Source organism: Propithecus coquereli, unplaced genomic scaffold (assembly GCF_000956105.1).
Source record: "Propithecus coquereli isolate 6110/MARCELLA unplaced genomic scaffold, Pcoq_1.0 Scaffold475, whole genome shotgun sequence".
NCBI classification, from domain to species: Eukaryota; Metazoa; Chordata; class Mammalia; order Primates; family Indriidae; genus Propithecus; species Propithecus coquereli.
Window position 1 is genome coordinate 1,279,730 of NW_012150563.1, and position 26,507 is coordinate 1,306,236.

General features: G+C 35.4%; 1 protein-coding gene across 1 annotated transcript in view; it reads right to left on the reverse strand.

The window, feature by feature from the left end:
* The window catches only part of BANK1 (B-cell scaffold protein with ankyrin repeats 1), a 269,577-nt gene that overhangs the window by 170,453 nt on the left and 72,617 nt on the right, over window positions 1-26,507 (reverse strand). The window contains 2 exon segments of the mRNA XM_012655372.1: window positions 4,972-5,077; window positions 22,552-22,691. Coding sequence (XP_012510826.1) covers window positions 4,972-5,077; window positions 22,552-22,691 — 246 coding nt within the window.

The following is a 26,507-nucleotide window of genomic DNA, read 5'->3' on the forward strand; positions in this document are numbered from 1 at the left end:
CCCTAGATCTACAAATATACATATAAATTATAAAAAAAAAATTAATATTGGGCAAAAGTAACTTGAAGGAAAAAGTATATCATTTACATAAAACTTACAAAATTGTGCAACAGTACATATAAATTATGTAAACAAACATATGTAGTAAAACGATAAAGAACTGTATGGGAATGCTTGTCAAAAAATTTAATTAAAGTAATGGTTACTATTCAAGTGTGTGGAATCACAGAGCGAAACAGAGAAATTCAATTAGATCTGTAATGTTTTATTTATTAAAAACAATCTGAATCCAATGTGGCTAAATGTTAAGCTCTGACCAACCTAAGTGGTGGATACAGGTGTTTTTCATATTAATCTCTGTATTTTCTACGTGTTTAAATTATTTGGCAAAATATAAAAGACAACCCAATGTGGACGGTTAGTTCTCCTCCACTCAGGAAATGATCTATTTTGAGTGAGCCTGGAGATATCACAAGTTCAAGACAAACCTCAGAGCTGCAGTGGCCACCGCCTACGCACTGACCGTCCGGCCACATGCTCCCCACCTAATAGACATATTGGGAAACAATGTTCTAGGCTAATACTGTCACATGGCACAGGGATTATATACTGTCCTCTTTTGTATTAAAATATTGTTACATATTGTAAATGTATATATCCTGTGACACGCTTTTCTAGAAATTGCCATGGGCCCTCCTGAGCCAGTTCTTTCTGGGTGAAGGGAGATAATCTGAGCAAAATAACCCAGTTTCCTTTTTCCTAAACTAACTGCCACTCAGGGGGATCCAACAAGCAACTGTAGGCTCTTTCAAAACAAGATAAACTATTTAATTTTTCCTGCCATGACAGGAGATTCTCTGCATTATCCAGGCTCTGGAAGGGCTTTGAAGAGGAGTTAGGAAAATCCACGGACCTGCTGCAGTGAGATTTATGAGACTTTGCCGGTGAAGGCTTGAAATTCAGAGCAGGGGAGCAGCACAGAGAGGCTGCAGCAATTGCGTCTGGCTAAGGCGCTGTCCTGCCTCATCACCGCACCCGGTCAGTGCGTTCGGCTTTTTCCTGGTGTGTAACATGAAATGTAGCAGCATTTAGCTCCATCTATGTCATGATGTTTATGTACACAGCTACAACCAAAACAGAAGCGGTTTAAAATGATGCTCTTCCTTCCTGACGCACTCTGATATTTTCTCTTCTAACATCTTACACATCGGCAAACAGTTGCCTGTCTCAGCTCTCACCTTGATTTCACAGTCCTGATGAGTCACACTAGAAAGTTCTTCATGAATTATTTCTATGCCCTTTTGTTCAAAACTCCTATTAGATTAATATCGCAAATTCATTTAGAAACCTGATATTATTCCACTCCCAGGGAGAACTATTTTGTATGGAAAATTCTTGTCGATGGAAAACGTTATTTTTAAATCAATAACAGACATTAAAGCAGATTTTTATTTCTTATGAACTTTCCATCTTATCTCCACCCACCCCCAGCTTTCCCTGCCTGGCGGCGGGGAACCGAGGAAACATATGTCAAATGAGAAAATGTATTATTGAGACAGGAGTAAAAATGGCCAAGATGCGATGACATGGAATGGTACTGTACTTTTTAAAAATGAAGTGGCCGGGAACTAAGCTCAGAATTTACCAAAATAACTTTGAACAAAAGAGATGATGGATGATAATAAGATAAACAGTTTTGACTGACGCCACGTTTAGCTCTATACTTTCAAAGAACCTCAGGTGTCTGTGGGTAACTCTGTGACTCCCCCTTACGGCAGGTCAATATCAGGGTACACTTTGTCAATTCCTTATCACTGCATTCCCCTCATAATGCTCTAACTTCCAATTTATTTCAGCCAAAATATAGAAAATAAATAATAAATGTGTAATAAGTAAAACGTTTCACCGAATAATTAGAGACCTGTCCTCAGGGATAGACACCTGGGGTTATATTTGATTCATTTTTTTGCTGAACTTATTGCTCAGATAGTGGGCTCGTCAATAACCTGCCGTTTTTCTCACATAGTCCCTCAGTTAATTTATGTATAAAGGCAACTCAAACTGTATCACCCATCAGCTTGAACATTATGAAACACAGATGCAAGGTCTTCAAGACCAGATACTCTGAGGCTGACATTGACCCAAGACTACAGGGTCGTCTTCGTGTGTACCTTGCATATTTGTATTACACAGCTTTTCTTATGTTATTTTGTAGTACTAATTTTAACTAGAAATTAGAGCTTAACATTATGAGGATTGTTGGTTCTTTTATAGGTTGGATAGCATCTGTTATCCAACAAAACACAGCAAAAAGATTTCTACATGAGTTATCTGGGTTATATTAAACTTTCCATTTTTACCCTTTTTTTAAAAAAATATAACTGCATTTTGTAACAATTTTAGTAAAACACAAAATTATCATTAAATTCTAGCAATGGTTGGAAATTTTCATATGCTACTAACTATATAACCTTTGCAAAGAGAGGCTAACATTTTCTCTGTGTCACAAATCAGTGTGAGGATGTATTATCTTGCTGGTCTATAATACGTTGAAGCATTTAGGGGCTGGTCAACTTGGCTGCCCATTGGAATCACCTGGGAAACTTTAAAAACTACAGATAGCTGGGACCTACCCCCAGATTAATTCATTAGTAATTCATTAACGAATTACTAGTAATGAATTCATTAATTCATTCATTGGTTTAAGCATGGATTTTTTTTTTCTTTTGGGTGACATTTTTATTGTGGTAAAACATACATAACATAAAATTTACCATTTTAAACATTAAGCATACAATTCATTGGCATTAAGTACATTCACATTATTGTACAACCATAATCACTATCCATTTCCAGAACTTTCCCATCATCCCACACTGAAACTTTGTACCCAATAAAAAAATAAATGGTGTATGATTCCACTTATGTAAGTACCTACAATAGGCAAATTCATAGAGACAAAAAATAGAATACAGGTTACCAGGGCTGAATGGTAGGGAGGGTGGGGAGTATTGCATGGATGTTTTAAAAGCTCCACAGGTGATTACAATAAGCAGCCAAGTTTGAGAGTCACTGCCGTAAGCCTTGATACTCAGTGGGAGGTCTGAGGTTTAGCCGCATCAGCTTCACCGTTTTGGTTGTTAAAAAGTCAGACACTTAGAACGTTCCCCAGCCCTACTGAATCAGCTTCGTATTTTCAGGGGCCCTGATTTAATCCATTCAGAATTCTTCATCTATGAAAATAAGTGACCAATCCATTCCGTTCTTTCAAACTCGAAAATTCTCATTCCATAACCTAAACAACGTACTGATGAGCACTTTTAAACTTACCTATAATTCTCTACCTACAAAGAGTGACCAAAACCATTTCATCCTCTCCAACACCACAAGTCTGATTCCACAAACCTGCCCACATAAAATTCTGAGGAAATTTGTAAAAATTGGGTCATAATTCCAACCTCATACCTTTGCATGCACTTTCTCTCGTCTAGAAAATTCCTTTTCCTTTTCTCCCTCTCATGGCTACCCTATCCATCCTTTACGACCTAGGTAAAATCCAACCTCCTTTGTGAAACACATGCTGAAAAATAATGTATCTTTTACCTCAAATTCTTCTATCAATATGATTACCTCCACAAAGTTTATCACGTTGTTTCTCTCTATTATTACATGTATATTATCTTGTTTCCCCGATTAAATTGTAAACATCTTAAGTGAGGAATCATGTCATGTTCCTTTCCTACCCTAAGCTAATACCTAATTTATTGAGTTATATATCGTTAAAATAAGAAGCAACAATAAATGTTCACTAATCTCACAAGATTATTTTCTCAAAACTAGCATATTATTGACTTTTCGCTGTAAAAGAACCTCACTCTTGCAGCTTCTCACATATCCAGGGGAGTGGCAATCACTCTGCCCCAATACTCCTACTCTTCTCCTGCTGCTGCCTGCAGCCTGCTGGGTCAATGATAAAACTGCTTTAAATAGCACAGAAACTCTACAGAAAAAAACCCTGCTATTAGTCCTCGCTGTATCAACACCAGACTTAGACTCTTCAGCTTCATGCCTGTCTTATTCACCATTATATCCCTACATTAGTGTTTTGCACATACTGGGCATATAAATGAATTATAAACAGTATTTCAACAAATCATGCGGAAACAAAAAATTTCTAAAATATACGACTGAACTCATGATTACACATGGAAATATAATTTTTCATGCTTAGTACCTATATATACTTTAATTGATATCTGTACGTGTTTTACCACACAAATAATATATAGTCATTGTAGAAAATACAGATTCAAGAAAATGAAAATTAAAAGTTATCTTTGAAATTGCACAGCCCAAATGTAACTACTGTGAACACTAAGTATATGTATGTCCAGACCATCAATTTATATGTATAAACATACATGCAATTAAATATATCACATGTATTGTTTTAAACAGAAGATCACACTCTACTGCTACATAGCCTGCCTTTTATTGAATTAAGAATACATCAAAACATCACTCAAGCCAGCCAATAAATTTATAATAACATTAATTTCCAATGGTTACATTAAGAGATGTACCAAAATTTATATAATTAATTAACAATCTTTGGAAGATTAAGTTACTTCCATATTTTGGTAATTATAATCAATGATATGATAAATAATATCCATCATAAATGTACGTGCCCAAAAATTTCCTTAGAAGATAAACAGGAAGTAGATTTGCTAATTGCAAAGTTATGCACATTTTTTGGGCCTGTGATAAAAAAAAAAAAATTTCCCAACTAGACCTTTAGAAGTTTGTAAACTTCTAAGTACTCCCCTTCCACTGGGAGTCAGGAGTTGTCTAAATACTTCAACCAGCAGTGCAGCTAGCTATATTCTTGGATATAATACTTATTAAAGAGTTACATACTGTGGCATATGATAAAGACTAACTATTATAATACAGCTGGAAAATACTTACATTCTTTTTGAGAGTGGATTTCAGCTGGAAGAGACTGGAACTCATAATACGGTATCTGATGTTTAAATATGGCTGTCAGAACGCTGTCAAGTTCCTCAACGTCATTCTGTTTTCAAATGAAGGAAACTTTTCATTAGGTCAATTATTTAAATAGAAACTAATCTTAGTGCAATATAACGAAAATTTATTAGCTGGAATAAATACTGGGTAATCTTTAGTAATACTGAGAACTTTTTGAAAGAATAATGCAAAACATTAGGGGCTTGCCTAAAACCAATTATTAAGATAATGGAAGAATGGAGGCAAGAAATAAAAGTCTTTACTTTTGAATGAGTAACTATAACTTTACTTAAATACTTAACTAATTTTAAAAGAGCATTAAAAGAACAGGTAATGATAACACTTAAATTTGTTTCCATAATAAATGCTGCTAGAATATATGTTCTATTTTAATAAATAAAATAAAATGATGTGTCTGATTCTTCAAATTAAGAGTTAGAAGTTGGATGGTCTTAAATAGAGTATACTATTTCTTTGTCTAAGTGGGGGATAATATTTATCTTGGCCTTTTTTCTCCCTGCAGATACAAAGCAACTATATAGCTACACTATTTCTCTAATGCAAGCGCTTCGGGAGGAGCCATGCACACGGTATTCAAGTATTCTTCTCTCAATGACACACCTGTTACAAAGACCAGCATTCTTAAAACTGCATTATGTCATGCTATGGCTGGTACGAAATCACTCAAGACACAGATGATGATAGCTAAGGATGTGGGACAATCTACAAAGCTATGGGGTGAGGAAAGGATTGTGGAACAAAAGTTTCTAATTAAGACTTTTGAAATTATTTCCAAATAAAATTAGATATATTGTCAATATATAGTCACAAACTAAATGACCAGATATTTCTTTAAAAAGGTATTCTTGTTACTTTATTATTCAGAATTCTGGGTGCAAGTAATGTAGTGGTTTAGGCCTCCTGGATTTACTGAAAGTCCTGCTGAGAAGTGTAGAGGGAGTAAAAAATCCTATAGTTGCAGAACAAAAACAACATCATGGGCATCTACTAAACACTAAGGACTATGTGAAGACCTTAGCTCTGGAACATTTCAAAAAAGAAAAAGGAGGGAAAATGTGACAACAAGCTCTGCCTTCAAAAATTCAGTCGTGTCATTACACATGGACAAAGAAAAGTCCTGGGTACTATGATAGAAAGTCACCATGGGTTTGGTACAGCGTAAGGCAAAAGGAAACTGCCTCAGATCCACAAAGGAAGAACTGGCCAGGAACGGCTATATGGAGGAGACGGCCTGAGCTGAGGTTGCCATGCATACAAGGAACATTCTAAAATAAAGAAACAAATTGCATGTACGCATGCAGGCGTCACGATGCATGACCTTGGGAAGGACTTTAGGTACTTCCAGAAGAATACAGAAGAATGAGAGATAAGAAGGAGGTGAGCATTTCTAAAAGTGCTTTAGAAGGCTAAGACGTTTGTCATTCATCCTGTAAGCAATGAGTAGGCCTATAATGCTTAATGTGGAAATGTTTACTATGTGAATTAAATTAAGATTATTTAGTTTTCAGCATGATTATGCTTACTTATGTGGCTGAATATTGATATTGAGTGGAAGCTATTCTATAAATGAAGATGTGACAATTTTAAATTATTAATAGTTATTACTCTTTAATGGCAAGCCTTTGATAGGAGCAGTGGGGGAATCATTGGAAATATGCTTGCATTTTTTTATACTAACGCACAAAAATATGTTTTAAATATACAAACTGATAAAAATAATTAAGAAAGCATAAAAATTATAACATTAGTTTGTAAATTTTCTTAAAAATTCGTGTCAATGGCCATGAATCTAGTTACTGGTATTTTTACATGAGAAGATAAGTTTACTATTTCTTTCCAAAAGTATACAAAATTTAGTGGGTGGAGATTGGTGTGGCATAGAGCTATTATACTCAGTTATAAGTTAGGTATAAGATAACCTCTGAGATTCCTTCCAGACCTGAGATCCTAAGGCAGATGAGAATGCAAAAGAGTCAGAGTTCCCACTAGGGATATGGAAAGTATCATTTCTTGTGCAAGGACAGATGCCACAGCACTTTAACATGAGAACTGCTGCAGATAATACCGTTGAGTTTTAAAAATAAAGTAGCAGTGTTTTCAGAATCAGAGAAAAAAAAAAAACTCACCATGTAGACAAAGACATTTAATAAATTAGGAAAAAATACAGATATCTTTTAATATTCTAGCCTACCATAATTAGCTGAATCACATCACTCCTATTTTTAATTTAATCATCATATTTCCAGAATTATGCTTGCATATAAATAAGTGGTATAGAACACAAAGATGTGAAAAATCATGGAAATGGCTGCTAAAAATAATCCTAAAAGGATTTCTCCCTAGAAGACAGCCTATCTAAAAAGAATCTGATTTGAGTAGTTATGCTTCTTTTAAAATTATGTTTCATAGGCACAATAAGCATGCTTTCTAAACATTGGCATTGAAATTTGAAAATGCCATAAATTAGAATTTTTCTTTTCTTAAGATAAATTGTACAACCCCAAAAATACTTGATGAAATTGATATAACTGCTATTAAAAAAGAAAGATGAAAATGAAATAGTGTAATATTTGTTTAGCTATATTCCCAATTATCCTAAGATTTTAGTTAATGAACAACTTGGTGTGAAATTAAGAACAGAAAAAAATGATATGGTACTATTATATGGTTTTATAAAATTAAATATATATATCTATAATATATACATCCATAATATATACATATATAAACATCTACACATACATCTATTATCTATTGAGAATGTTAGAAAAAGAGAAAATAAAAAAGACCAAGATATGAAATAGACAGAAGTCTGGTTAAAAAATCATAATGCTCTGTAAATACAAAGCAAGTATATGACTTCTCCCAGGAGAATTTTTTTTCAGTGCTATATGACAGATTAAAGGATTGATCGATGTAATTTAAATAAAGTCATTCACACATATATTTACAAATCACAACTCTGTTTGAATTTGAAAGTGTTATATAAACTTATGCTTATTCCTGGTAAACAATTTAATTATAAATTTCTTCCTAAAGAGAAAAATATATATAAAATATCTGTTTTACAAGATCATAATTATGGAATTCCACTTCAGAGCAGATAAAGTAGTCACGGTTTCACATTTTCCTCCCCCTAAATGCAAATAAAATTTCCAACTCTCAATAGAAAATCACTTTTTACACCAAAAGCCATGAAGATCTTATACTGAATGTAAAGAAACAATCAATAAATGCCAGCACCAGGAAGACGATGATGTTAGAATTATCTGTCAAAGATTTTAAAGCAGTCATGGTAAAAATAGTTGAGCAAGCAATTACAATCTTGCTTGAAACAAATAAAAAATAGAAAGTCTCAGTAAGAAAATATAAGGTATAAAGAAGAACCAAATAGAAATTTTACAACTGAAAATGCAATAATCAAAGTAAGACTTCAGTGGATAGGCACAAGAGCAGAATGGAAAGAACAGAGGCAAGAGTCAGTAAACTTAAAGACAAGAACAATAAAAATTACTCAATCTGAACAACAGAGAAAAATTATACTGAAAGAAATAAATAGCGTGTCAGGGACCTGTGACACCATAACAACAGATTGAACACTCGTGGGATCAGAGTCCCAGGAAGATATGAGAATGAGGGTGGGGCTGAAAAAGCACATGAAGAAATGATAGATGAAAACTTCCTGAACTGGGCAAGAGAAATACACCTACATATTACTAAAAAAAAAGAAAGACAGAAAGAAAGAAAAAAAAAACTGGGCAAAACTCAAATAGGATAAACCCAAATATCTTATGCCAAGAAACATCGTAATTAAACTTCTGAAAAATAAAGAGAAACAAAACTTTACCTATAGTGTAAAAACAATTAGAAAGACAATGAATGGCAGCCATGGAGGCCAGAAAGAAATGGCAAAATGTCTGTCAAATGTTAAAAGAAAAGAACTGTCAACCCAGAATCTTACACCTCACAAAAACATCTTTCAGAAATGAAGGGGAAATCAAAACACTCTCAGATGAGGAAAATTAAGGGAATTTGTTAATATCAAATATGCTTAAAACCATGAAAAAAGAAAAGTTCTCTAAATAGTACTGGTATAATGATAGAATCTTAGAACATCAGAAGGAAGAACACAGTAAGTAAAAATATAGGTAAATACAAAAGGCTTTCCTTCTTCTCTTGAGGTCTAAATTATGTTTGATGGTTAAAGCAAAAATTGTGAGACTGTCTGATGTGTTCCAAATGTATGTGGAAGAAATATCTAAGGCATTTATATTATAATGGGGAGTGGGTAAAGGGAAGTAAAAGGAGGTGAGATTTCTATACTTCACTCAAACTGGTAAAATGAGGACACCAGTGTAAGTTATGTATATATAATGTAATACCTACAGCAACCACTAAAAAAGTTATGCAAAGAGGTGCACTTAAAATACCAAAGATAAATAAAAATGGAGTTCTAAAAAAAAAGCTGAAGTTCACATGAAGGCAAGAAAAAAAAAACAGAGAAATGAAAACAGAGAGAAAAATAAAAACAAAAAATAAAATGACAGATCAAAGCCTAACATGTCAATGACTACATTAAATATAAATTGTCTAAATATGGAAGTTAGAAGACAGAGATTGGTAGAGTGGATTAAAAAACATTACCTAACTAGATTCTCTCTTTAAGAAACTAACTTCAAATAACCAAGATAAGCAGGTTGAAAGTAAAAGTATAAAAACATTACAAAGGAAAGCAAGAGTAACTACATTAATATCAAATATAGTAGACGTCAGAGCAGAGAAATTACAGGAGACAGAAAAGGACTTTCTACAATGGTAAGACTCAATCTAGCAAGAAGACATGCTAATCCTAGATAGATATGCACCAAAAAACAAAGCAGCAAAACATGTAAAGCAAAAACTGACAGAACTGAAAGGGGATACAGACAAGTCCACAATAATAGTGGAGACTTAAATACCCCTGTTTCAACAATTGGTAGAACAGAGCAAGTAGACAGAAAATCGGAAAGAACACAGAAAAACTCAAACACATGGTCATCCAACGATCTAAACAACCAGCATCTAATGAACATACAGGGACCACTCCATCCAACAGCAGCAGGACACATATTCCTTTCAAGGGCCCGTGGAACTTATGCAAAGATAGATCATATCATGGGACATAAAACAAATTTCAACAAATTTAAAATTAGTTAAATCACACAGCATGTGTTTTCTAATCACATGGAATCAAACTAGAAATCCTTAATAGAATGGTAATAGGAAAGTCTCCAAACATTTAGAAACAAACAACACACCACTAAGTAATCGATGCATCAAAAAGGAAGCCTGAAGGAAAATTAAAAATAAACTGAATGAAAGTGAAATATAACATATCAAAACCTGTGGAACACTGATAAAGTAGTGTTTACAACACCTTAGGAAAAAGAAGAAGTCTCAAATCAGTCATCTAGGCTCCCACTTCAAAAACAAAGAAAAAGAGCATAATAAACTCAAAGCAAGCAGAAAGAAGAAAATAATTAATATAATGTTCAAACTTGATGAAACTGAAAGTATAGAAACAATAGAGAAAATCAATTTAACAAAGAAGTAATTTTTAAAAGAGCAATAACTTTGACAAAACTCTAGCAAGACTGACAAAGAAAAAAGGGGAAAGTTACAGATTACAAATATCATAAATGGAAGAAAGGATATCACTCGTAGACATCGAAGGGTGAGAAGGGAGTACTATGAGCGACTCGTCATACACACGTTTGACAGCAGAGATGGAATGGATCAATTCCTGAAAAACGCAAGCTCCATAACACACAATCCCTCTTCACTGTATGTGACTCTGCAATTATCTAAAAACTGAAAGTTTAATTAAGTACAAGCAACCACCACAGAAGAGACATTCATTACACAAAGCTGAATTCCTTGAGATTAAATAGGCATTTACACGGAAGCACCCCGGTAAAGATGGATTTGCTCTTCTCTTGGATGAGGGGCACAAACACTACTTGGACATAATGACATTGAGAGACAGTCTTGAAAAGCCCTTTATGGAAATATAAAACGTAAGCAGTTGGGAAACACTTCAGATCACTGCAGCAATGTGATAGGATACACGATGTCGGTGTAAGGTAAGTCTGCAATGAACAGACTCTGTTTAACTAGTAATAATAACTACCACGTGTTGAGCACTAATAATGTGCCAGGCATTATAGAATCTATCTGTAACTTTTATAACATCCTGAAAGTAGATTTTTAAAACATGTCCACTTTCATCTATGTGATAATCAAGGCATAAAAAAATCAGTAGCACTCCAAAATTCCAGAGCTAATAAATGGTAGAATGAGGATTCTAACTTATGCCTTTACACTCCAAACATACTAAATTTAATACTACGTTCTAATCATGAAGAAAAGAATAAAATCTGATATAGTATTTGAGTAAGGTAAAGAATAGTTTCAAGCTAACCACTGTGGTTCCATACCTCATATTCATGGTTAGCCAGAAAGAGGGAGGAGAGTGGGTTGAGATTGGGGGAAACTGGAGGAAGGAGCTATGGCCAACCCTATCTATTATTTTTCTTTTTTAATCAGAAAAGCAAAAGCTCAAGACATTCCCTTGTGTCTCATTGTCTAAAACTCACACGACCACATCTAGCTGCAAGGATGGTCAAACATGCTGGAGTGCAGCTTTCCCAACTTCAATGGGGGAGGTGGGCAAGGAAAAGAGGTTTCAAGCACTGATGTTGAGTGAAGAAATCTATAAGGTTGGTCACAGAATATGAATGTAATGAAAAAATGTGGTAGAGAAATATAGTAATAATAAAGAGCCTTAATTAACAATAACAACAACAACAAAAACAATTTGAGGGAGATACCCAGAGGACGATGGTGAAATATTCACAACAGGAGAAAAAACTCATTTAATAACTGTAGCATTTTACCCTTCACCTTCAGGTATCTAAAAGGAAAGTCAAGGATTGAGCTGAAAACAGCCTGGCTCTTACTGTAACAAATTGCTGTGCTTGTTTCAGTTTCTCTAGTAAAAGAAAGAAAAGTCACCTCGTTTGTTCCATTGTTCAGAAACGAATGCCATGAAAAGGAGCCAAAATAGACATTTAAAGTGGAATTTGATAAACAGTTTACATAACATATCTTAAGCAAAATGTCCCACTGCAGCTTGTAAAGAAAATGACAAGCAAAAGAGAAAAGCAAGTATTTTCCAGGGTTATGCAAAGATGCTTTTTCTTTTCTACTTTACAGATACTCAACTCCAAGCAGTTAATTTGAAAGAATAATATATGTGGATAAATCTAAGATAAAAGAGATATTTTCCTTATCAACTGAATTTTTCTCTTCTGATGGAATCATTTCTTAGAATTGCAACATGTCTGGGACTACAAATACAAAAATAAATATAAAAATATAAAACTGAATGCAAGTGATTTTATATTCATTATTGATCAGGTATTCATACAGTTGTAGAATCTCATGAAATAACTTGAAGATAATATTGTGACATGAAAAAATATGTTTTGAGATTCAAGAAATCCATGTTTAAATGCCTGCTCCAGGACTCTCTATGGACATTAATAATATTTAACTGATAGAATTATTCAGGAGTTTAAATGAATAAATATGTAACATCTCCAGTAAAATTTCATTCCCTTCTCTCTAAATACTATGATGTGAGCTCTCAGATATAGAACTCATGAAATGTAATCATAGTGACGTTGAGACAGGACGAGATGTTCAAGAACCCATGGTGGGGGCCACGCTGGGGGCATCATAGTCTAGCAATGAGGAGACTTGACTCCCCAAACTGGCTTTTCCACTGATAAATAATCTGTTTTTCCCTTCTAAATTCCTAAACAACCCATAGCCTTTAAATGAACCAGAGAGTAGGTTTTGCTATTACAATACAGAGACTTGAAGTGACAAGATGGAAGCCTCTCTCTCTTTAGCATAAAAGCCTGGAAGTCGGTAGTCCAGGGCTATTGTGGTGGCCCCCTGGATTTGGGGATCCAGGCTCTTTCTATTCTGTGTCACTGTTACATGTCATCTGCATGGACTGAGATGGTTCATATGTCACTGCCATGTTGAAATTCCAGCAAGTCAATAGGAAAAAAGTCAGCGAGGGCAAGAGCATGACTCTACTTGTCTTTTAAGGACATGGTTGCAAATTTGTGCACGTGCTTCCACTGACATGCCGTGTCGTTGGGCGTTACTCAGTCATATGGCTACACGTAGCTGCAAGGGAGAAAATGCGATATATACCTGGGTAGCCATGTGCCCAGATGAAAGTTATATTATCATATAAGAAAGGAAAAAGAAATACTGAGGGACAGCTAGCAGTTTTCGCATCCCCATCAATCGTGAAAAATGCATAAACATCATGACTTATGTATGTATACCATGGAGTACTATTCAGCTTTAAGAAACAATGGTGATCTAGCATCTCTTGTATTCTCCTGGAAAGAGCTGGAACACATTCTACTAAGTGAAGTATACCAAGAATGGAAAAACAAGCACCACATGTACTCACCATCAAATTGGTATTAACTGATCAACTCATAAGTGCCCATATAAGAATAACATCTATTGGATATTGGGCAGGGGGGAGGGGGAGGGGGGAGGAGGCAGGAGGGGACGGATATTTGCATACACAAAGAGTGCAATGCGCACCACCCGAAGAATGGACATATTTGAAACTCAGACTTGGCGGGGAGGCAAGGGCAACATGCGTAACCTAAACATCTGTACCTCCATAATATGCTGAAAAAAAAAAAAAGACAACCTGATAGAATTTTTTTTTAATGCTCTTCTGGAATATTGCCTGAAGCTTGACTGGGCTGGACTTTTCAACCCTCCTTATTGTATTGTTAATTCATAATGTCAAAAAGTCTCAAAGCTTTTATTTGACCAAACTTGAAAAACTCATTAATGGAGATATTGAATGACATTAATGATGAAACAGACAAAAAAAAAAAAAAAATCCAGAGTTTTTCTATTGTAGGCATTAAATAAAGCACAGGAACCTGCCCTTCCTCACCTTCACCTCTTTTTAATAACCAGTTCATAACAGCAGATTGTTAAATATGTAATAAGGCAGAAGTTTTAAAACAAATATAGCACTAACGTATTCAAAGGAATGTATTTCAAAAAAGTCTCCTAGAAATGATGCCATGATTTCCTACAAACTTTTTATCATAGGATTACTGTTTGGGTTTGTTTTGGGAGCCAGTTTCCAAGCTGTACAACAGAATCAGTCCTGTTGTTTATAGTCACTGACTCTTTCCTTTGGGGTCCTTCCCTTCTCTGCCTAGTCCAATAACCCCCTCACAGAAGGGCTGTGCCCAACCCAGTGGCTGTTGGAACCAGGGGTTCTGAGAGGCGGGTTACTTAAGATTGGGTGGGAAACAATGTACAAAACTCTTTCACTCTCTCATTTATTCACCCAACAAAATATTAACTGAACATCTATGCATCTGGCAGTGTACTTGGTTCTAGAGATGACATAAAGAACCAAATACAGTCACACTCCACTTAATGACATTTCACTCAACAACAGACCACATATATGATGGTGCTCCTACAAGACTATAATGGAGCTGCCCTACATGGGTGTACCATTTTTCATCTTTCATACCATATTTTTACTGTACCTTTTCTATGTTTAGGTATACAGACACTTACCATTGTGTTATAGTTGCCTACAGTATTCGGTACAGTAAGGTGTTATGTAGATTTGTAGCCTAGGAGCAACGGGCTATACCATGTAGCCTAAGTGTGCAGCAGCCTCTACCACCAGGTTTGCGTATGTCCACTAAGCGATGTTTGCACAACCATCAAATCACCGAATAACTCATTTCTCAGAACATATCCCCATTCGTAACCGACACATGACCGTAGATAGTATCTTTGCCCCTAGTGACCTTGAGTCCAATGACAGGCAGACATTAATTTGAGAAATATCGCACACAGAGACGTCAACTTAGATGCGATCGGTGTTACAAAGAGATGTGTAGGGAGATGTGTACAATCAGGGAAGGATTCACTGAGGAAGTGATGCTGGAATTAAAATTTGGAGGAGGAATTAAAACTAAGTAGGTGGAGACAGTGGGAATGAAAGGGGGACTGGAAGAGTGCTTCAGTTAGAGAAGGAAGCACAAGCAAAGGCCCTGCGCTGACTGCATGGTATAGTCTAGGAACCAAAAGCGACTGATATGCCTGGAATGCAGCGGGGGAGGGAAAGGAGTGACATTGAATTACAGAGAAAGAGAAGGTCAGTTTCACAGGGCTCTATTGCTCATGTTAAATTTTTTTTTAAATCCATACAAGTGGAATCCACTGGAGTTTTGGAACAGAAGAATTACTTGCTGAAATCTTTCTCTTTGAAACAACCCCTCAGTCTATGAATTTAGGACAAGTTCAAGAACCCATGGTGGGGGACCAAGTTGGAGGCCATCACAGTAGCTCAGGCAAGAGAAAAAGTGATGGACTAAGTGTTAGGACTGCAGAGAGATGAAGAGATGGGAGCAACATTGGTAAGTAAAATTGATGTGGCTTAGCATGGATTGAATTAGTAGGGTGAGGGTGTGGAAGGTGATTTGCTTTTTAAACTGCGCTGGTGAGGGTACATTTCCTGAGTTAGAGAACACTGCAAGACTGGGGCTTAAAGGAAATCCACATTTGGAATAAATCTTAAGAATTAACGGGCTAACTTGCAGAGGGACATTTATCAAGAAACAAACAGACCCTAAGAACCAAAACTTAATAAATTGGAAACTCTATTTTCTAGGTCTCAGAATGAAAAGACTGCAAAGGATATTGACAAGGAAAGGCTCAGCAAGAGGAAAACCAGGAAGAGATGGCTTCCTGGAAGCTAAGGAAACAATCAAGACAGAGAGTTTGGTCTATGGTGTTAGTTGCTGCTGAACTTAAATTGCACAAGAAAACCATCCACTGGAACGCTGGCAGAGACTTGAGCAGAATGGATGTCTATTTGTGTCTTGCTACCTAAGGCACCATGCTCGATGAGACTACGTGGCTGACCTTCGGGGAAAAATTTCTTAGAAGTTAAAGTTTCCTTCTCAGTGACTTCATTTACTCATTTTCTATGTCTTAGTTTGAGTTATTGTAAAAACATAATTCATGAATTCTAAAGATAATTTAGAGTTTTCAAATTATACATCTACCGTCTTTCTTTATCTTATTACTCATACAGTACAGTAACTGTCATTAGTACCGAGGCCTCAAAGATTGCATGGTGACTTTTAGAAAATGAAAACAAACATAGTTTGGGCACAGGAATTTTTCAGTCTTCTCATTTCCAAAGGGTTATTGATGATTTGAGGTTTGTTCCTATCAGAAGCAGATTCTCTAATTTTCTTATTATGAATAATAACCATGAAGAAACATCATTAACTGTGTTTGACTTGTGCTTTGTTCTTCTGGATTGCTGTAAAATGCTCCTTGTGTTAAAGATCTAAACCCTCTGAAGAAGTGGGCAGTAAAAGCGGAGGCTCCACCTGAGCGGGGCTGGTGACAGGCAGCGATCACGTGAGCACACACTCAGCCCGTGATGGCGATCAAAGCCAACCCAGCAAACGGAAGAAGAAGGGCCACGTAAGAAGTAAGCACATGCTTTAGTTTGAGATAAATAAAAACGAAGGGAGTATTTATTTCCATGGAGTGAGCAGAAACTATAATATAAATTCATGAGTCATTAGTAAAATACATTCTTCACGTTAGCTACACGTAAGTTCAACCATATGGGGCCCAAAACTAAGAAAATTAATTGAAATGACTTATAAAACAGTTGTAGAGAACCAATATTATGGTTCTGTTAATGGCTAAGTAACTGTATTCAGAAATATTTATTGTCATCCCAAAACAGCTAGTATATCAGCTGTTAATGTTTAACAATTTATTTACTTTTTTAAAAAAAATAAATGGATGATCATACTAAATGGTATACTCCTGTTTAATTCAATGATTTGTAACTGAGGTGAGTACAATTATTAAGTCTGAACTACCCTAATCAAGCATCATTATCTCTTGATTGTAATCGCAGGTAGAGACATAGCACAAAAGAGATGTCATTTTTTATTTTTATCAGTAAAATACATACTTCCATGAATGTGACTTATTCTTATTGATCCATTCTAATAAGGGACACAAACAATATGAAAAAGTGAATCCAGAAATAAATCTTCAAATTGCATTTCATTTGACTGTTCTTTCTCTACTCATCTCAAACCTTTCATCACAAATATGAAACAAGTAATAAAGCTCATGGGAGACACGTGAATCTCAAATGGCTTCCTTCTTCTTTGAAAGGAAAGCTAGGAAGAAATGCAAATGCAAGTGAAGTAAAGTATCCATGGAGAGCTCACATATTTGCAAGTCAGTCTTCTTGAATTAAGAGCAGTTGTAATTCCCAATATAAGCAGGTTGTTTTCTTGGCATAGAATTGTGGAATATTGAAGATGGAAGGGGCCTTGGAGATAATATATTCTAGCTTCTTCCTTGGACATGAGCAAATTCCTTTAGCACTAAGGAAACTGAGCTTCCATAAAGTAAGAGATTGCCGATTTAGTAAAAGAATCTCATTCCTGCGCCTGCCCCGTCCAGCACTAATCTCCTAGGCCATCATGCCCCTGTCCAGGAAAGGAAAAGGAAAGATAATACGCAGCCTTTGAAAGAGTGGTGAGATCTCAAGCATTTGAATAGCAAACATTTCCTTAATATCCAAAAGAAGGGAAAGACTGGATTTGTATGGCTGTTAAAAGTCAGTAAGGAAGTGTATTAACATAGTTCATACTGAGGTAGAAGATGAAGAAACGTTAACAACACAAATTCTTGATTTTTCTCGTATCTTGCACTTCTGGGGAGTCCTCATTTTGTTAAACATCGGATTCATTTATTCAATTTCATACATAAATAATGCATTTTGAGAGGGCAATTTTCATTCTTTATATTTATATTCTATCATTTTTTACTTATTTATTCAAATAGCACTAGGGAAAAAGCAAACTCTTGTGTTTTTGCCACTTTTTTTTTTTTTTTTTTTGAGACAGAGTCTTGCTCTATCTCCCTGGGTAGAGTGCAGTGGCGTCATCACAGCTCACAGCAACCTCAAAATCCTGGGCTCAAGTGATCCTCCTGCCTCAGCCTCCCGAGTAGCTGGGACTACAGGCCCACACCATGATGCCTGGATAATTTGTCTATTTTTTTAGAGACAGGGTCTCACTCTTGCTCAGTCTGGTCTCAAACTCCTGAGCCCAAGTGATCCTCCTGCCTAGGCCTCCCAGAATGCTAGGATTACAGGCATGAGCCACCACACCTGGCTTTGTTTCCTCCACTTTTTAAAGCAATAAATGTTAGTTGTAGCCCATGTGCCAGAAACTAACTGAAAAACACTGTATGCAAAGTGAGTACGCAAAGAGCATGCAAAGATGAAAAACACAATGCCCATGCCTTAAAGAATGTAGGAGGGTGATAGCAAGAGTGGTTAGAACATAGGAATCAGAGTTAAGAATACTTGGAGGGGATAACATAGGAGGAGCTGATTCTGGAAAAGACCCTGCAGCCTGTATGCCATTCAAAGGAGTTGGAGGCTTCTTATCCAGTGAGCCACTTGAAAGTACGTGGCTAGGGAGAGTCTTAGATAACACTGGAGTATGGTGAAGCTTAGACATGAGATGCACTTGAACTTCTTATCAATAGGAGCTGATGAAAAGAGGAAAGAAGGTTTCCATCAACTTTTTGAGAGAGACAAGGACCTTTAAAAAAATTACTAAAAGGCCAAGGGGTTCCCAATAACTCTCAGCGGGAATAATGTCCCCCCAAAATTCTTTAACAGAAACAGATGCTGACACTTAAGCTTCACCTCAATGAAGTTAACCTTTAAGGGAACTATTAACAGAGAGAATTGTGCTAGGAAATTCCTCGCCATGAGAGAGTTCCCTAAGTCCTTACCTTCTTTACCCCCAACCGCATCTGGCTTCACACTGTATTAAATATTTGCAGGCGCAAATCAAAGATTGAATAATATATTCAATATACTACGAATAAAAACAGAAATGAAGTATACCTAATATGAAGATAAAACATTTCAATATGTATAAAGTAAAATATGCAAAAAAGATAAATATATGTACACAGCAATGCCTTTTTACTAATAAATATAACTAAGAAGAATTATTTAGTACTATAAGAATGGCATCCTAATACTTTGATAATTGCTATATTGTTTCAGCATTTTGATCTAATTTTATTTCTATATTTTATCTAGTTGTTCCTATCCAAAGTTAACTTTACTGTTGCCCCAAGACAGTTCTGTAAATAGGATGAAAATCTCAAAGGCTTTAATTATCTCAGTTAAATAGGAGATACTAGTATTTCTAACACTAGTACTTGAAATCTAATTATAATCCCAAATTAGGCTTTGGATTTCTTTCATCTCTTATAGTTACTGTTTTAAGTGATGCTCTGGAAATTGCACCATTATGAGGCTAGGTGCTGGGATTTAGTATTTATCCAAAAAAGATGAAATGATTTAGGAAGCAGTTAGATAATTAAGCTCATTCAGGTAAGGTGTTTTAAAACTTAATGGACACAATTAAAAAATAAAAGGAGAAAACCAGATTTCTCATTATTTCTTTTCTCAAATTCACAGTTTGCTATATGCCCAACAGCTTTTAAATGATAATATTATATAGAAAGTCTCTTATTACAAACTTAAGGATCCCTGAAAAATAAAACCCACAGATTTCTCATTATTAATTCTTTCTTCAAATTCAACAATGTTCATGCTAGTGTATGTTCTATAGCTTTTAAATGATTAGGAGAAGGATCTTATTACTAATTTTTAGGATTACTGAAATCACATCTGCCATTAAAAGTTAGTGGAAAATTCAAATATTTCTTACAATATACCATTTCAGCTAAGTAGGTGGAATATTAAAAAAATTCAAATCTGCTGGTAAATGTCCTTAAAAATACCCAGTAACTATGGTGAATAAAATCACAATGTACATTGTGTTTTGAATAGAGATGTTCAGTGGACCATTTGCAAACTATCCAAATTTCCCCAGTAAGTGACAGAGTAGCACAGAAGGAAACAATTACTGTAATGTTCTCTATCGGAAAGGAAAAGCACAGCTTTTTACGCAATTCTTTAAATATATAATCTATGTGGGAGCATAGCCAAATATCATAAGGAAAAACTAAATGCCTGCAAGGAAAAGCACGGTGTGGCCTGGGACACTTCCTTTGAAGCCAAACAAACCTAAACCACACCAAGGAAATGCTTCTGCGGTTGCCTCCTCGACAAGGATGGAGTCTGCCTTTCGCCATCTTCATGAATTGACAGATACTTTCTGTGGTCCAGATGCCAGCAGGTTTAGGTGAACCCCACGTCATACTTAGTCCCAGATTCTAGGAAACCGGCTAACGTGCAGCCTTTCCTTTTCCCCGCCTGTTACAGTAGATCCCAGTCTCACAATTTGTTTGTTATAATCCCACAGCACTGCTAGTTCCCCCCATGACAGCTGCAAAACCTCTAGACCTATCGTAAGTTACAGGAATTAAAACTAATCTCGTAATATCTCTCCTGCCCATGCCATGAACTGCTGTTACCAAGCTGGAATAATTCTACCATTCAGTACTCAAAACTCTGGCTTAAAATGGCTCTTTTCTGATGGTAAAATCTGAATCAAGCTGTGACTGCCCAACATCTTTCCCTTTGCTAAGCCACCAGACCTTGGTAGAGGGGAGAAATCCTAATATACAGCCACCCTTTCTTGTCTCTCATTTCGGACATTACGGGTAAAAATGAAATAGACGATTTTCTACTTATCTAAAAACTATGCAAAATCAATTTTTATTCACATCAAGCAGTAGAAGAAATCATGACTTGCATATTATAGCAGTCTGAAAAATTCTCCAGGAGTCATAAATTACATTTCATTTTCAATATGTACAAAGAACCACCCCCAACGGGCAAAAAAAACCAGCACGGAAATGTGTGTAGGGACGGCTTCACTTCTGCGCTGACTGAATACTGATCATGCAATATATTGCCTTTATTAATCTTTTTGTTATGAATAGAATTTTTTGGTAGAAGATAAGGTAGATTTGCCACAAGAAAATGAAACAATCTGTTTTTCAAGCTATTGCTTTTGTACTTGCTTTGCAATTACATACGGACACTTTGTCAAACGTCCTCAGATTCCCCAGTTTGACAAATGATAGTTTACTCCCTGTCCTTTTCTAAGACATTTTTACCTTTTCCGTTGTTCTAAACTATGTCATTCATGAAAGAGAGTTCTAATAGAAAAATGTGTCACACGAACTAAATAACAAAGCCTCCAATTCCAAACCAGTTTAAACACATAAAGCTTCATGAAAACCTGTCAAACACGCTATCATTGACAGTTTTATTATAAATCTTATAGGATATTTTATGGTAAATTTGAAGATCACATTGTTCGGTTAAACTACCTCTTTCTCTACTTCTTATTCCTTCTACCCTCAACCCCAAAACAAGGCAATTAAGCAAAATTGTATATTGAATTATCAAGTAACCACGAAAAGAAATGACATTTATTTCAATCTGAAAATTTGATGGAACAAACACATAAGGGATAAAAGTTCCACATTAAGCAAGCTTTCTCTTTATTGAAAGGGAGTCAGGTAACAAAAAAAAATAAAATAAAATTCAGAAATTAAACTAATGGCTTAAGATTAATCAAAATGCAATTATTACATTCTAAAATCCATGATTGCTGGGCATTCACGGGAAAAAGTCCCAACACGGGTCTTTCAAGGGACTAGAAAGGCCTCACCCAGCCATAATTGCTGAATAATGCTTGTCACCCTAGAGAAACAAACCAGGCTTGAGATACCTCTATACGTACTTTCCAGGAAATTCTCGTCTTTCTGGAATTCCTAATAAACCTCACTAACAGAAAATAATAATTTTCACAATCAGCTAACAATAGTAAATGAATCTAAGGAAAACATACACTGCACTTGGAAATGTCCGTATGAAAATAACAATTTCCAGATTTACACATGTTCCTTTTTTGGTGGTATTTTGGATTGTCTGATTCTTTAACACCAAAGCATCAGAGAGATGATCTGACTTTCATTTTATTTTGTGTTGTCCATATCTGAATAAAGAGGAAATTAATTTCTTAGAAGTTCTCTCTGACCCTTTTTCTTCACCTGCTCTTCAACGGCTGTACAATGAGCACGTGGCAGTGGCCAAGTCGTGATGAAAAGCCGTCTCCCGTGGCAGTCGTCTGGAGGGGCTTGACCTAAGCACAGGAGTTTGTCTGCATCTTTGCGCCACAGAGGCTGGCTTCCTCTCTGCCTATTGATCAGTAATTCATTTTTATTCAATCAACATTCAGAGGTCGTGCCGAAGCATGAATCCTCTTATCCTTCATTAGCTCTTTGGTTTACATCACGATTAATCTCATGGAAAGACCAACTCACCTGGCGCAAACTCGCCCCTGGACCTTCCACTCCCAGTGGGTGTTCCGCCACCTTTGTTGCTGCGTAGTATTTCACCTTGGTTGTGGCCCGAATGACTCCATCACAGTGGACATCAACGTTGACCAAGCCGGCAGGAAATTCTTATTTAAAAAAACCCCCAAAATCCAGGAGAGTTAGAAGCTGAGGATATAATGTATATTCATACTATAACATCTTTCAGAGAATATGAAAAAAGCCTGTAAGAATTCGTAACAATTTTACTAACCTCTAGCACTTAAAATGTTTTTTCAATCCTTAGTAGTTAGAAACCACAAAATGGCATGTAAAATTTTGGACTTGTTTTAAAAAAACTTAAAAGATAAAAACACATGTTAAAATTATAATGAAAGCAAAGCACTGTATCTTTTCTCCCTGTTTACTAATGTCCTTTTTAAAATAGTGGTCTATATTCATTTTTACATAATACTTAAGAATTTAGAAAAGTAAAGCCATTCATCAAAAGTTAGGTGTTCATTATTAATCTTATGAAGAAAATTTCAATTAATTATAGGCAAGTTTCTCAAAATTGTGTTTGGAAAGAGTAGAGCTGACTGAAATTATAGAACGTGTATTCAGTTAATTGATTATAATGAAAAACTCTGTGAGAGGCAAGGTTTAATGTCTTGATACTTAATTACTATTTATACTGTACAATCATCCAAAGCCTTTTTGAGAAAAAATTGTTCACAGTGACTGATATAATGTATTGTGAATTCTGCTGTAATAACAGATTTAAAGTTATATAAGAATTTAGGGCTTTCCATGAAATAAGGAGAATAAATAATCACTTTAATAGAAAAGTTATTGTATTCAGTATAGCAAAAGCAAACACAATTTAGCTCTTTAAATTCATTTGTAGGACAAGCCTTAAAAGCTTTTATTCTGTCATGGAGATATTTCCCAAATTATCCTGGAAAACTGTCAGCCAACCATCTGAGGTTTGGACTAAGTCATTAAATATAAGAGCTCTGAATATTTGAAAGTTCTTAAGGTTTAAGTATGAATTTTACTTTATCTCATGAAGCTGTTAAAGGACCTCTTATGAGATTGCTCAAGGGAAATTTAAAGGCAACAGAAGCACTCTTAAGCTTAACTAGGCCAAGGAGTTGAAATTTCCTCCTCTTATGTTGCTTGACTAAACACCTAACCTGTATTATAAAGATGTATGTAGCAAAAATAGAAGTTCTTTCTTCCAAAAGAAGTATCCAATCCAATGGAGAATATAAGAAACCACAATAAAAACTACAAGTTGTAAAGCGCATCTCATCAGCCAAAGCAGTGGGCATGTGAGGAAGGGGGCTGTAGTGTTACTGGAAGCAACAAAATAGATTTCAGTAGATTTCATGAAGAGGATTTTTTAAATTTAAATGTTTTATTGTGGTAAGTCATAAAATGATTTTGAAAGAAGATATTAATTTTGTTTATCTGAAAAGAAATCAGGAGTTTTACCATAGGGAGTTAACCTTCTGAAAGAAAGTCAGGCAATAAATCATGAGAGATATATGGTGAGAAGGCATCTGGAAGTTCTTTGATACAGAATACTTAAAATCATCCACTTTCTTTAGAATCTAAGATGAAAATGAACTGATTTATTTCTGATATATTGAGTCATTAGTTGACTCAAATCTTTACCAGTGAATCCACTGAGAAAGATGCTGATGTTAGGGCAACCCTCCAAAGAGATGTTCTTTGAAGTATTGTGTTTGCTGCATACACTTTCGTATCTGTGGAGTGGCAGTTATTACTATACATCAAGACCTAATTACTACTCCCACTTGTACAATAGAGAGGGACTCAGGATGGATTCTTCTGGCTGGGATGCCCCTTTTAATAATTGAATTGGCCTTTTCATGAATACTGCTTGAGCATTATTTTACTTTGTTCACTATGATGACTACATTTTACAGCACTTAAGTAAAAATAAAAACCAATTAATTTAAGCACACAAATAGAAGAGAGTAAGATTAAATTCTGCTATTTACCATCTAGACTAAAGTAGTCAAGATAACATTTAACAATGGAAGGGCAAGTGGATATAGGTCAAGATCACCAAACCAAGCAAGGGTGTCATGGCAGTCAGCCGTGAAGAGGAAAAATGGCAAACAGTAGAAGGAAAAACTGGAACTCCTTGCCCCGTCAGAAATCGGTACACAATAAAGTGTAATTACAGAGAAGCAATGACAAAATGAATTCCATTTCAATTTCAAACCTCAAATTCCAAGCCCTTCAAACGTTTTTGTCAACCTTCTATTTCTCCATGATTTAAGTGGTCTGTCGAGTGCAAACTGAAGGAATTCACGAAAAATATAATTCAAATGTATTTCTGAATACTCAAAATATTTCACTACATTCATAAAAATAGATATTTCACCAACCCACTCATTTAAGAGCTCTTTTCCTTGTGTATTTCCATTGTCTGAGAAGCTGTGTTCTTTATGAACTAATTTTAGCTCCTTCCCATACGGTAAACATGAATGAACCCACCCAGCGCCTCCAGGAGAACTGAAATCAACCTGGCTCTGTTTCATTAGAAGGTTATCATTAAATAAAGATAGGGGACTTCAAAACCTTGGTCATGCCTAACAATCAGTATCCATTTAAAATATGTTAAAATTGTTTTCCTGAATTATAATATCTAGAAAGATTTATTATAGATTGTTGTTATTTTCCTAAGCAGGTTCAGGATAATATTTGGCATATCCTGAAGTATTTTTCATGATTTCTCATGCTGTTCTAATGAAATATAAAGATATAATTTACAATATTCAGAGCCCAGTTTCTTAGTTAATAAAGAGATTCTGTACCTTTGTGTATACATTATGTATTCCTTTCAACTTTTAATTGGCTGTCTCCCTGCTGCGCTAAATTTTTTTTCTAGTTATGCTATAGGTACCAGAGGAATACCCTCTTCCTTCTGCTTAAAAATTACTCAAAATTCCTAGTTTAAAGGCTTCACATGCATTTTCACAAGTCTTGAGATAAGCTAGAAGTATAGTAACTTTAAATTCCTTTAGCACAAAACAGTCCCTGTCAGATACAAACCTAAGGACATCATTAGGAAGGTGTGTTTTCTAGAAAAATGAAGTAATTATAGGTGTATCAAGTGATTGAGCTAAGAGGAAAGAGGAAATGGCAAAACTAGAGGATATTTTCTCAAATAAAAATGTCAGGTTAATATGTGGAATTGTGTCAGAAGGAGAAGATGCTACTTAGAAAAAGAGCATCTAAGGATTTCCTCACTGGTCAGCATAACTGTACTTTAATATAATTTCTGGGTTTTTTTCTACATTGTTACCAAGTGAAAATATCTGGCACTGGTGCTTTCTTTTATGGAAGGTCGATAATTAATGATTCAATTTCTTTAAGATATAGACCTATTCAGATTATCCACTTCTTGTGTGAGTTTTGGGACCATCAAGGGATGGTCCATTTGTCTAAGTTATCAAATTTGTAAGCACACAAAATTTTTTATTCATATACTCTTTATTATCCTTTTTATGTCCATGAATCAGCAGTAATGACCTCTGTTTTATTCCTGACATTGGTAACCCATGTCTTCTCCCTTTCTTGGTTTTGAAGGCTAGAAGTTTATCAATTTTGTTGATCTTTCAAAAGAACCAGCTTTGGGTGTTGCTGAATTTCTCTCTTATTTTCCATTTCATTGTTTGCTGCTCTAATTTTTATTATTTATTTTCTTCTGCTTGCTTTGCACTTAAATCACTCATCTTTCTCTGGTTTCTTAAGATGGAGGTATAGGTTATGAAATTCCAGATGTTTCTTCTTTTCTATTACAGGTTTTTTTTTTTTATTATTATTCCAGGGTATTGTGAGGGTACGAACATTATAGTTACACTTTATGTCTTTGCCTCACCCAAGTGCGGGTTAAAGGCATGCCCTTCCCTCCCTTTAGTGCTCCC